Source organism: Calidris pugnax, unplaced genomic scaffold (genome assembly GCF_001431845.1).
Source record: "Calidris pugnax isolate Ruff unplaced genomic scaffold, ASM143184v1 scaffold95, whole genome shotgun sequence".
Classification (NCBI taxonomy): Eukaryota; Metazoa; Chordata; class Aves; order Charadriiformes; family Scolopacidae; genus Calidris; species Calidris pugnax.
This window is the reverse complement of record NW_015090885.1, coordinates 11,979,954-11,993,402: the sequence shown is the minus strand read 5'-3', so window position 1 is coordinate 11,993,402 and position 13,449 is coordinate 11,979,954. Positions and strand designations below refer to the sequence as shown.

The following is a 13,449-nucleotide window of genomic DNA, read 5'->3' as shown; positions in this document are numbered from 1 at the left end:
TCTGTTCTATCCTGAGCCAAAAAGCAGTGACCACAGCAGAACCACAGCTACTCAAAACTTAGAATATCAATCGAAATACCTGTTTAACTGCTACTGAGAAATCAATGGCCACATTTTTTTCCTAAATTCCAATAAAAAATAAATACATTTCAGACCTCAACTGGAAAAGAAAAAAGAAAAAAGGAATCAGGGCAGTAAAACAGTAATGTGTTTGACCCTAGCACTGAAAGAATTTTTATTTCCTCAAAAACTAAAAGGTGGGGGGAAATCATTTTATCTGGCAAAAAATAACATAAATGCTTTCAATTTCTTAAGGTTTCACAATGAAGACTAATACTTTAAAAGTTAAAATAAATGGCAGAACTATGGAGAATTGAAAAATCTAAGAACATTGACATTTTGTTGCTGATTCATTCTGCAACATGAAGACAGCCACAAATCACAAATTTCAATAGTTACGAAGCCCCGCATGACTTCACTGGAGCTTTCAAATTCCGAGGCTGGAAAGATCGTGTTGGTGTTAGGTCATCTCGCCCACTCTCCTTCTCAGTTCAGGATCCCTCCCAGTGGTATTGTGCACATTTTTGCTCAGAACAGAAAACTGGTAAAAGATGTAAGGTGCTATTAAAATGCGTGAGGAACCAGGGGAAATTAACATCAAGCATGATACAGTGATAAAATGCAGATAATGAAGAAGCTATCCGATTATGTTTTATATGCATATTTACAACCCACTGGGGGTTACTAAAGTATCTGTAAACAAATGTAACTGCTGATTACATGCCTTACAATTTCACAGTTCCATTTAACATTACTGCTTTGCTGTACATTTAACTATCATTTGTTCAGTGCAACTATAATGGTAAGCCATGAGTGAAGATTCACTCCACTAACACCACTTGCTCCAATAATTGTATTCTAGCAATCAGTACTAATTCAAAAAATCACACCACCTCAATTTCACCGCTTTCCTGCTTTTGACACTACCAAGCTTTTCTTGGTATAGATCTTAACCTAAAATCACGACCTTGACCATGGTGTAAAGATTGTGCCAACTTATTCTTCAGTTGATCTTCAGCCAACTCCTTTATTTTCTTTAAGAGGCTGTCTTCATAGCCTGTGAATATACCAAAGAGTTCCATTCTCAGCCTACTCCAGTCATTCAGCCTTTGCTAAGTTCTCACTTGTTCCTGATTTTTGATTTCACAAAGCAAATCCAAAATTCTCTATTTCCTCATCTCTCCGACAGCTTTTCTAGGTCAGCTTCCTCGACAAAGTCAATACACGCTGAGCCTTCTACTTGACGCTTCTGACTACCTCACCTACCACCTAATTTGGATACATATTCTACTTTGCCCTTGCAGAGAAATCGATTCCTCCATTTTTTTCTTCGTCATGCTGCTATTGTCCACATTCTCCTTCTACCCAGATAATGAAAATCTCATTATCTCCCACTTTGATTTATCAGTCTTCCCTATACATTCCCATATGCCACATTACTCTCACCAGAAGCTTTCCAAACATCGTATCAAAACCTCACAACTGTAAAGTGTCCTAACTACTTACTTATTTTGTACTCTGCCTATGTGAGGGATGATGATTTCCATTATCCACGTATTTGCTGCTCTCACAAGCACCACAGCATTGTCTACCATCCAAGCTTCTCTAGCTACTGACATTACCTACAAGTTTTGTACAGTCGTACCAGAAATGCAAAAGTTGAAGAGGTATTTGAAGGCCAAGAATGTGTGAAGTTACCTCAGCACATTGCTCTGATAGAGGCATTCAAACTGCTTGCTGAGTTTTATTTCTGCATTTTCTACAGAAATTCAAAGAACAGCTAGATGTGTGATCAGAGACTTGAAACAGTTAGCCTAGCCACTTATTTTACTAATGGGTTTGAAGTCATGTGAACTTACACCTGACTAGCTTTAAACACGACAAAAAATGCCTGAATCCTATGATAATTATTAATAATAGTATGAATAAACTTAATTACAAATGCACAATTTTGCAGCAACTGTTCAGACAGACAAATATAACCAACATAATTAGAAGTTCCCCATTCATTGGGGAAAAACGGTGAAAGAAATCACATACAATTCATTTTTTTTTAACTACAAACTGGACTCTTGACAATTTTATCTTTTGGATTTCCTTCCTCAGCAAGTTATAATATATTGCTTTTGTAAACGGAAATGCGGGTTACATTTTCAAAAACCAAAAGCCAAAGAGTCGACTTCAAAATGTAAGTGGCTATTGACCTCCTTCTTGCTGTTTAGAATATTTCAAAATACAAAAGAAAAAAATGACAACATTCCAGAAAGAAATCAAGGCAGAAAATGGATTATGTAAAAGCTTACAATTCATTATGTTTAGAAACAGAAATATTATTTTTATGATAATATTACGCTGAAAAAAAAATCACAAATTAATCTAATAGCTCCAATTCCAATTTCTTGTGCTACAGTTTACCCATGAGAAGCCAAGATCCAGCACAACTTTTTATTTATGCTCCCATCTTGAGCAGCATTACTTACTGACCTCAAAGTAAGGGCTGCTTTTTGCAAACAAGTGGGGAGCCCACCTGTAAAACAGAGATGCAGCCAGGAAACATACAATATAGTTCCTCCCTGCACTCCTTCTTCTTCATTGCACCATATCCCTAATCAGAGTTGCAGGTTTCATATAGTCCTAGGGGCCTATCTTTAGGTGGTCAGGTTAGAAACAGATTTTATCAGTTGTTTGCAACACCCAAAATCTTTATGTAGGCTCTGATTCTAAGGAAGTGATACTAGCCTATTTGCAAACCAATTTGTCATAACAGGCCCACTGTAAAAGATGTGGCTCACAGGCATAACTGCCATATATTTTTAAATGGATTAGAAAATAATTAATGTTTAAAAAGCTTCAGGCATTTTGTTGAACAAAGAGATTAAAAGCAATGCCAAATAAACCTTTTTCTCATCTGTTTATTTGGCATACAGGCTGTTACATGTTATACAGCTATTTAAGTGCAATTAACTAAACCTGAGATAACGGCAGGGCTGCCAAGCACAGATCAACTGTTCACTGCTTGGAGGACAGGTAACTAAAACAGCTTCAGTTCATTAGAAAAGCGCTGGGAACACTAATAACAGTGGTTATTTACCTACTCTGCAAGAAAAGCACCTGACAAGACAGAACTCCAAAAATCTTCCAGGCTATACTAGATGACCAAGGTTACATATGTAATTAACTGGATGTCCCTAATCTGCCTTGATTCCTAGGCAATTTTGGTGCATAGATGCTCTAAACAAAAAAGCACCAAAAAACAAACCAAGAAACTACAAACTATCAAAATACATGGTGGGCGGGAGGGGAAGGCAGGGAGAGGGGGGCAGGAAGGAGAGGAGGTCAGAAGGTTAGTGCTTAGAGTTCATATTTAAAGTTGTATTTTATGAAGAAATTTACATAAGCAGGAAAAAAAACAAAGGATAAAAAAAAAAAAAAGGCATGGCAAGAGCAAGAGCATAAAAGGATTAAAAAGAATCACTCCAGGGGATGAGTCAGGAAAGCGGAGAGTCAAATGTGGATGGGAGAAAGACAAGGGGAGAGCCAAGTTGTTCAGATAGACTGATGCAGTTGAAAAATTCTTCTCACCAACCTTGTTCTGATAAAAGCTTATCGATATGTTACAGTATCCTACTGTGTGACACCTCAAGTACCCACCTATCGTGCCATCTCTCAAAGGAAACTGGCAGGACCATTGGAAGGAAACTTTAATGGAAGTGCTTGAATCTCACAGAGAGAGGACAAGTTTGTATTTCTCTACTAACTGGAACATGATGGTGAATAGGGAAGCTGATGAAACTGGTTAAGATGAAATGACAGAAAGAAACAGCAGCTTGCAAAAGACGAGGTCTGCAAATCCCAACGACAGAAATGCAATTTGCAATCAGGACAGCTGGTAAAGGTCATTCAAGGACAGAGTCCAAAAGGGCCAAAAAAAGAGAAGGGCCATGAGGAGATTTAAATTCTGAGAGCTGCTAAGCAAAGGGGAGAAAGAGAGGAAGAGAAAACAGAAACACTGAACAAAGATGATTATTAAGCAGTTTTTTTCCAAAGCTCCTGTTTTTTCTTCTTTTGACTGACATGTTTTTTAAAAGCCTCATCTCATAGAGACCTCTATATATCATGTAAATTAATCTCTCAGATAATTCTGAACTTTCGTAGGTATTGTGAAGATCATCTTCACATTAAAATGGGTAACACAAAAACAAGGTCAGATTCCTTACCTAACAACAAAACAAAAAAAAGAAAAAAAGAAAAAAAAGATTGAAAAGATTGATCCAGGAACTTGATAACACTCCGCACTCTAACATTATCTACATGGGAAAGAAATTTATTAGAAGTCTGAAGTTTACCAGATAACACCAGAATGAAACCAGAAAGTTAGAAGCTAACAGTAGGTGTGCTTAGACTAGGAAGAAGAAAAAAAAAAAAAAGAAGGAAGTGAAACTGTTGTAAATTCACACTGAACAAAATTAATTTGTAAAAATGCCAACCTACGATGTTGGTATTCTAAATAGAGAACGAAACACTTAAAGAGCTGCTCCTGCTCAAAAAACACAACAGATTGTTGTCGGAATTGTTCTGTAACTTGCTATGGCCTACTTGGTGCAAGACAGCAAACCTGATGACCATAATGATTCTTCCATTATGTTGTAAAATATGCAAACCTCTTGCCTCCTTCCTCATATGTCACTGTTACACTAATAAACCTTTCCATACGACAAAGTGATGAAGCTATGCATGTTCTATTAGCCTAGAGCTGCATCAAAATGAAGTTGTTTCCAAGAAACAAACAAACAAAAAACCCTAGACCTGTCTGTTTTTACATTTGCAATATTGCGCTTGCTATAAGGATTTAATCACATTATCTACAAGTCACACTTAGCATTCATTTTATGATCCATTCTTTAACAATAAATTTCTCCAAAATATGCTGTTGATTAAACCTTTAAACCTTTAGACACATCTCCCAATTACTCTTTCTTTAACAAAACTTAAACAAAAGAAAACATTAGTCCCCTGTGACTATGCTACAGGTAGTACAGATGCAGAAAAAAAAAGTTTCGATAATAAGGGATAAAAAAATTATTTCAATTGCTTAAAGCACTAAATATTGTAATAGTTAGAAAGTTAAAGATGTGATAAGGAAACACACTGTTCGTGAGACCAATATCAAGTTCCTAATTCAGACTTTAAAGTTATCATTTGTTTAAAAAAAAATAATAGGAAAGGACATGATTTGCCATATACATTATGAAAACGATGTACATCTTCATCCTAGAATGGAACCAATAGACTTTGTGTAACGTAGTCTAATTTATGATTGAATGTAAGTGCTCCTTGACAGAACTGCCTATATATTTTTATTCATCCTTTGAGCAAATTACAACATGGGGAAGGGATTTAATAATTAATTTGACCATTTCAGCCAATCTAAAGACTTGGACAAGAAATTACCTTTAAAATGTCACTACATACTTAGAACCATTATTTGGATTTTTGAATGTATCATTCTTTTTCATGGTTATGATTAGAAAGAATTAAGAATTTTGCAAAATGTTATTACTTACTTATCTCCAAAGAATTTTCTCCAGAAATCCGCAGCATCGGCTTTAGTGATACGAAAGTTATCACCTTGAAATTGGCCGTTTGGAAAAATAGCCTTGATTTCTGCTAGCATGTGGCTGAAGATGAGGGACAGCTTTGTTAGGTTTCTCCTGCAAATACAATAGGGGAAAAAAAAAAAAAATCACATTAAGTCCTTAAAATTAAATAACTTGAATCAATCTTTCAGTATCTCGTATATCCTGCATATTTATGTAATATTCACTGCATTACACAAGAAAAACACTGAGCTTTCAACTGAAAACACATCAAAGAAATACAAATCAGTAGCTTGTGTTTCTACACACTTCCGAGTACGTATTTATCACAAGTCTCCATGAATATAAAATCATTTGTTCAGCAACAGATCTGAATTCTCAACTGCATATTCCAGATTCATTTCTCATCCCCATAAAGGTTAAGCATGATTATTTCTATTTCATTTAATTGCAGAAGCAGAAATTTATACTAACTAGCCTGTTAATACATTTAAAAAAAAAAAAAAACACCACACCAAAAACCTCAAAATGCAGTTTTATATATGACAAACCTTTTTCAATCCAGGTTTCAAGAAATACGAACACAGCATAGGACTAGGTTTACTCTTTTTTCCTGTGATAATTTTATTATTTTTATTCTTTTCAGCTTTCCCTTACTGCAGCTACTTCCTGTTCTCTTTTTAAATGCCTTCCTTTTAACTAAAACTTGCTTTGAGTTTTCAGTGGCATGTTAGAAACAAAAATCAAGCTTCTTTGCTATTAGCTCACTTCCATAAGCTTGCCAGACTAGTATCAGTTAATCAAAAAATATTTGGGTTTTGGCACAGAAATCCTACTTAGTACAGTGCAAAAAACACAGCATCCTTAAATGAATGGAAAACTCTCTGGGAAATGGTGGGGAGAGGAGACAGAAGAAGGGTGAAGCAATCTTTGAGTTTCTTTCTAGAGGTTCCTTAGATGATCCTTGCAGTAAAAAAGGGGTATTTTCCAATGTGTTATATGAAATAGAGATCACTGAGGAGACTGAGCAGTTTTGATGAAGAATTTGCATTCTTATGCATTTTAACAAGTTAGAAGTGTCCTGTATCAAGCCCATTCACTTTTCATGATTTCAGATACTCAACAATTTGGTACACGATCAGGTACTCAAGTCAGGCCTCAAACAATTCAATGAAAAACATAGTAAAATGCTTATCAATCATATAATTTATAACTGCCTATAGACAGTATTTTAAATAAATTCAAACTTATTCGAAGTTCCTAGCCACATGAAAAAATTAAGATATATTTTTACACATGCATACCAAATAGCTTTCAGAATGCTCAAAATCTCCAAAAATCCCACAGTTGAACAGATTTCCTGGGGTCTTCCTAAACAATTACTCAAGTTAGTACTTGTTTCAACTAAATTTGTGAACAACTTATAATAGAGACTGCTGTAGAAGCTGAGTTGCAGATTTATTATAGGTTTTGCTACCAGGAAAACTATGTAAATATAGATATTTTGAAAACATAAGTAATTTCAAACAAACAAACCTCTGATGAATGCACACTTTCCCTCCCCTCAAGATTCAGAATGGTTGTAGGGCTAATTCCTTCAGAGTCCTTTAATTCTTCCAGTGTAATCAGATGTCTGTAATTATGATGCCCAACTGTTCTGTATTTTCTGGATTTGTTCCTTGCTATCCCCCTTCCTATTTCCTTTGTACTTTAATGACACACACGTGTTCTTTATTATTTTACTCCTTAGAACTCAAGCCTGATGCAGAAAGCGAGCAACAGCTATTTTAATGTGGCTTCCTCAGCGTGCCCTAAATCCAAGATGAAGCAAGAAGCTCTCTGTACTCAGGACAGAGGGGAACATGATTCGATGCAAGTTTGAACAGAACTCTCCCTTGCCTTGTACACCAATATACCTGTCCACTGTGCTGCAGGGGTTCTTTTCAGGTACAAATTTACCTAGTGAGCTTGGAATCGTGAGGCTTGAGCCCTGTAGGGAACTAAAGGATGAAGTTATGTACAGGTGCCACCTGGGACAATTCCTTGCCTGGAGCAGAATGTGTGTGTGTCTGTATGCACGTGTCCATGCACGTACATTGCCTGTTAGGTATAGCTGCACAGTACAGGAGCAGAAGCAAAAACTGGTAGGAAGTGGACAGCAAATGCACAGTGCAGGCCTCCATCCAAATTGCTGGATCTAAATCACAAAACCGGTTCCTTCCCTCTTTCAACACCACCAGTCACTAAGGGCTTCAATATACTTTTGTTTCTTTACACAAGTTGATTAAAATAAAGAAAACAGTCAAAAGAAAAATATTTTTGTTTATATTTGTGTAAACAAGAAAAAATGTTTTAATATCAAATAAGATACCTTCTTTTTGTCTAGCCACAAAGCTGACATTTGAAACCAACTAGAACCTTATCCGTGCCTGAACATACATCACAGCATGTATACACAGCAGAAAATGGCAAATTCTTGATCATTTATATATATATGCTAGCTGTGTTTCCTCCTTAATTTTGATTCTTGCTGTACCAGATGATCACCTCAAATCCTTCTTTGGTATCAAATAATCATGATAAGTCATGTCTTAACATTTCACTTATGTATTTCTGCTTCGAATTGTAAAGCACATATTACACCACTTTTAATTAGCTATGCTTACCTGATACCAGATCTCAGTAACTTATTGAGACAGAGATAGAAAGCTCACTGATTTCAGAAGTGCTTTTCAAGTATTATACAAGGCACAGAGAGGATGCCATCAGGGTGGGCTACCCATTCTAGCCCCGTGCACTTTTGCTGCCTTGCAAAGGGCTTTCCCAGGGCATCTCAAGAAGCACATGCTCCACTTTATCCACTTGGATATCTGTGCAACTCCATTTTCTAAGTTAGGATAACTGCTTTTTCTCCCTCATGTATAAAGATGGAAGAGGGTCAAAATATTTCCATCTTATTTTCTATTCATAAGTGCAAGACAACGTATTCAAGTCCTATTTATTTGAAAAACAACTAAAACCACCAGCTTCAACTTTTTGGTGAATAATCCTAATGGAAGTCAAAGAACTGGTCAATCCGAGCCACCTATTTTAGGTCTCATTCCCACCACAAGACTGTAAAAAAAAACCCAGTCTTTATCAACTCAGCCTGCACCTCTAATGGGCTCTTCTCCTGGTCACAGTGAAGACTGTTGTAGTGGCAGAGGAATAACCTGAATGCTGCCTTGCACTGGCAGTTCAGTGGCACAGAAGAGCTCAGAAGAGCTAAGCAGATACATGCTCTGGAGAGACCCTTTGACTCACTGGATTCTAGCAGGGTAGAGACATCTTAAAGGATCATATTGGAGCTACACCTCAAAAAAAATGTTATTCAAATTATAGAAAAACAATGGTTTTAATGCCTCAGCAGCCAGTCTTCAGGGCTTAAAATTGTAATACACTTTCATTGCCAAACTGAAGCAGGTTAGAGGTAGCATTTATTTCCTCAGCCACATTATGCCTGGTACAGAGCACAAACATCTTTATTTCTGCAGAGAGAATGGGTTTCATGATGACGAGAAAAATCTTATCTTTTAGAGATCAAAAATCAAACAACACTGTCTCTTTATACCAAGTTGAACCAAGATGATCGTTCTCCACAATATAATAGTTAGTTAATAGGTACTTACTGTGGAAAGATTTGAGAATATTTTAACACTAAATAATGCTGTATCAATAGCTATATCAACTGCATTTTATGTAATAGATAGTGTAGTTCTCTTCCATATTGTTTGCAACATACTCAACATGAATTGATGTTCTTCCTAAGATTCATGCTTAGCTTCTGCTAACTTTCTTCTGCCAACTCAAACTGAAGCCATGCAGTTCAAACCCCTTTTGGTACTTGATTTCTGGAATACCAGTTTTACAGTCCTGCTCAATTACTTCTTGCCAGACATGCTCGTACATCACAGATCTACTGAAGAATCAACAAGGTTTGACCAAACCCCAGAATGACTAAGACAGAAAAATTAAAAACTGAATTTTCATTTAATATAAACACGTAAAGGTTTACTGAATCAGTAAACATCTTTTGGTTAATCAAAAGAAAGATTTAATTTCAAATTAATCTGTCTTTCAGAGTTATACCTCATCAGCAAGCTTTCTAAAATACCTTAGAGTAAAGCCTTAAAACAAGAATTGTGAGTTTGCTCACTTTTCAGTAAATTATTAAATCAATTTTCTCTTCAACTCCGAGGAGGGAGGTCAGGCTAGAAAATACTGCAAAGATGTCATAAACATACCCAGTCACATGGATTTTGAAAACAGGGCTTAATAATGGAAATATTAACACGCCAGCCACAACCAGAGCAGCAGTAGTAGGCCTGACGCAGTCCTACCCTCCTGGATCTATTAAACAGCAAAGTCAAGCATGACCAGTATGCTAACATAGGTAAATTTTGGCTGTGTCAAGTTTGTAATCACTGTATGACAGCTAATTTTACTTTTTGGAAGGCAATATGGTGTAGCAAACATAACTGGACAGGGAATTAGGCAGTGTCACTTCCTTCCTGCCACTGGCCTGGCTGATGAGGTGGGAGGAACACCTGTGTCCTGCATTTACTGCCTTTGTATATGGATGAACAGAAGAAAATACTCAAAATGCTCCAAACTTGGAGAGCTCCAAACAGATACACTTGGCAGAATCAGCATATACATAAATATACAAAGCAAAGCATACATTTGTGCCCCGATCCTTCATAATTGCTGGATTTCACAGATGATAAGCAGGGCAAAGTCATTTTAGCAATATGTACTTCTATCTCGTGCAACAACTTGAAAATGCATAAACCTGCTTACATACTGTATGTGTATCATTTCTACTTTCGTGCTTGTCTATGACTATCTCCCATAAAACCAGTTATTTTACAACTATACATATTTCTAGAAAAAAACATACTATAGTGAAGAAGTCAGACTGTATGGCTTTGCAGTTACGCCATTCTGAAAATTAGGTTACTGCTGGGTTTCCTTCTTCATTGCATCTAATAAGCGTTTAATCTTTCTGCATCCACATAGATATACTTTGTTAAACAACAACGTAGTGTAATAAACAATACATCAAGTTTCCAAGCTCATAATGTATAACTTAATCCCCCGGCACAGAAAAACAGTCTTTAGAGCTAGAATAAAATCCATTTGGCAGCTAAGAATGTTTTCCAGATAGATCCGACACAAAAGTATACTAGACTATTACTAAATAGCAGATAATTCCTCTACAATTCTTATTTAGAAAAATTGTACAAAGACAGCTCCGTTAGCTGGCAAAACTGCAAATCATAACTGCTTACAAACCAAGATAAAACAAAGGGTGACATGTTTTCATGAGGTGAATTGTTTATTTTAACTTTTAAAAATCCATCTCCCCCAAATATTAAAGCTTCAAAATCCAAAGCATATGTACAAAGCTCATTTCACATAATTAACTATATTCAAAACAGATTTCTGATCCATATGCTCAATTTGCATTAAAACACAGGGATCCTACAAAATACAGAAGGGACAGAACAGACTCTGTGATTCAGGTACAAAAGAGGGAAGTAGAGGCCCCATGTCCTAAGCTCTTCAGATCTGCTCTCTGACAGTTCACCATTTATATTTTGTGCCCCAGGCTTCCATTCTGTGAAAGAAGCTCTTTCCAAACTATTCTCCATTTGTATTTTGCCCCAAGGAAAATCAAAGCTGCCCATACAGCCTCTTAACATATTATACTTCTGCCATTAACTACTGACAAGTGACACAGACATGAATGCACTAAGTTCAGGACAAATAATTAAAAAAAAAAATAAAATTCTGAAGAAACATGTGAGTTTCCAAAGATCTCCAGAAGGCATAGGAACATGACTAAAGATTATAAATGCTGCTAGCAGTTCGGTCTTGATAATCCAGTACAACCCTGACTCATTTATTCCCCTTCCTCTTCCAGAACTTGTGCGTTTTACAGACAATAAACATAGGAAGAAAAAAAAAACCTAAAAATACACAACAACAACAAATCCCCAAAAGCTGCTGTTTTAGAAAGCTACAGATGTAGAATGCAGTCAGATAGTCTTAACAACAGAGCTATCCATAACACTTCAGAGGAAGTAAAGGAAACCAAAGGTTCCTGTCAACATGCCCACAGAGAAAAAAAACCTGTCTACCATATTTGGCAATCAGCGAAACTCTGGATCTGTGCAATTATTTTTAAAGGCTATATAAGGACAGGGTATTGTTGGGACCAGAATATGTGGGCCTATTCTTAGGATGAAATATTCCTGGGACTAGGAATAAGCATGAGTTCTATTTCCTACTTGTGCCGCTGACTCACAGAATGAACACCGACAAATAGTTTTGCTGAGCTTTAGCCTTCCTCATCTCTAAGTCCAGAAAAAAATGGAAGCCTGAAACACAGCAAGGTTCAGCTAACAATTAAATTCATCCCATGCTAAATATGAAAAACAATTATAAAATTGCAAGAAACTAGCTGGAGGCGACTACTACTTTTCCTTGAATCCTGGAGGAGTTGAGCTTATGGTGAGTAGGAAGGCAGTACCCTTCCTTGAATGTCATCTCTCCATCAGCCCCTTTCTAACACATACAAGGAGTATTGTGCAAGTCTATTGCAGCTGTGTTATTCATGATGGACACCATAAGGAAAAAATAACAGACTTTGGGTAAGATTTGGGCAAGGATGTTTGGGAAAAAACCCAAAAGTTGATGACAATGACACCGTGAAATTTTCCTCCATCTTTTCCTTTGTTTAAAAATTATTTCACATTGATATATACCAACTTCCACCAGCAGCTCTACAGCCCACATCTTGAAAATCTCACTACTTCCAGTTCTGCAGCACAGATTAAAGTCTGAAGGTGCTCCCAAAGTAATTTAATCTCTTTTCTCACCAGTAGTCAAATACAAAAAGTAACAAAAACACCCATGAAATGAGAACACAAAGAGTGTTAGCAGAAATTAAAATAACAAAGGAAATACAGTCTGCAGAAAGCAATATATGAGTTGTCAAAAATTAAAAAAGCCGTGTTGACAGGCTGAAGATCTCGTAATTTCCCCCTTAACAGTTTCTATCTCTATTTACTTATACAAAAGGACAATACGTAACAAAAAATAAACCTCTGGAGAATGTTACTCATGGAAAGATATTTGAATAAAACCGAACTGAATATTTACAAGTATAAATACTTTGTAAAGGATAGTCAATACTACGACATTATAAATAGCAACATAAACTAAGAGCTAACAGATTTATTGATTTTACTACCGAGACTTTTAATTGAGCTACTATATCACCCTCATGATTTAACATACCTAATCTGATACACATAGAGATAAAAAAGCCCCAGAGCCGGACACTGGTTTGTTTAGTTCCATTTGCTACTTTTTCACTATCAGTTGCTTTCTTGCACTATGGTTCCACTCATCAGTATCACCATGTTATTTAGCACTGTGCTGCTTCCTCCATCCTCCTCTAGATGTCTGTCTACCAGGGTCCAATGTTATTAAATAAACACTGACTTAAGTGTAAAGCCAAATATCTGCATCTATAAATAAAACTGAAATTGTCACAGAAACCCCCAAGAGCAAGGGTAAATCCCGTTTTTGAAAAGTTGGATTAGGTCACTAAATGCATAAATATGTAAAACTTCTTAAGAAACATGAGTGAATTAACATGAAATAAGGAAGAAGCAATTAGCACGCTTCCACCACCTTCCAAAGCTTTCTTCAAGTGGAAGGCATATTCAAAAGAACACTTGGC

At 36.3% G+C, this 13,449-nt stretch overlaps 1 protein-coding gene across 4 annotated transcripts in view; it reads right to left on the bottom strand.

Moving 5' to 3' along the window:
- CBLB (Cbl proto-oncogene B, E3 ubiquitin protein ligase) overlaps window positions 1–13,449 on the bottom strand; it is a 129,739-nt gene that overhangs the window by 57,665 nt on the left and 58,625 nt on the right. For all 4 annotated transcript variants that reach the window (XM_014947395.1, XM_014947399.1, XM_014947396.1 and 1 more), the window contains exon 4: window positions 5,625–5,771. In XM_014947395.1, coding sequence (XP_014802881.1) covers window positions 5,625–5,771 — 147 coding nt within the window. The remainder of the gene's footprint in view (window positions 1–5,624; window positions 5,772–13,449) is intronic.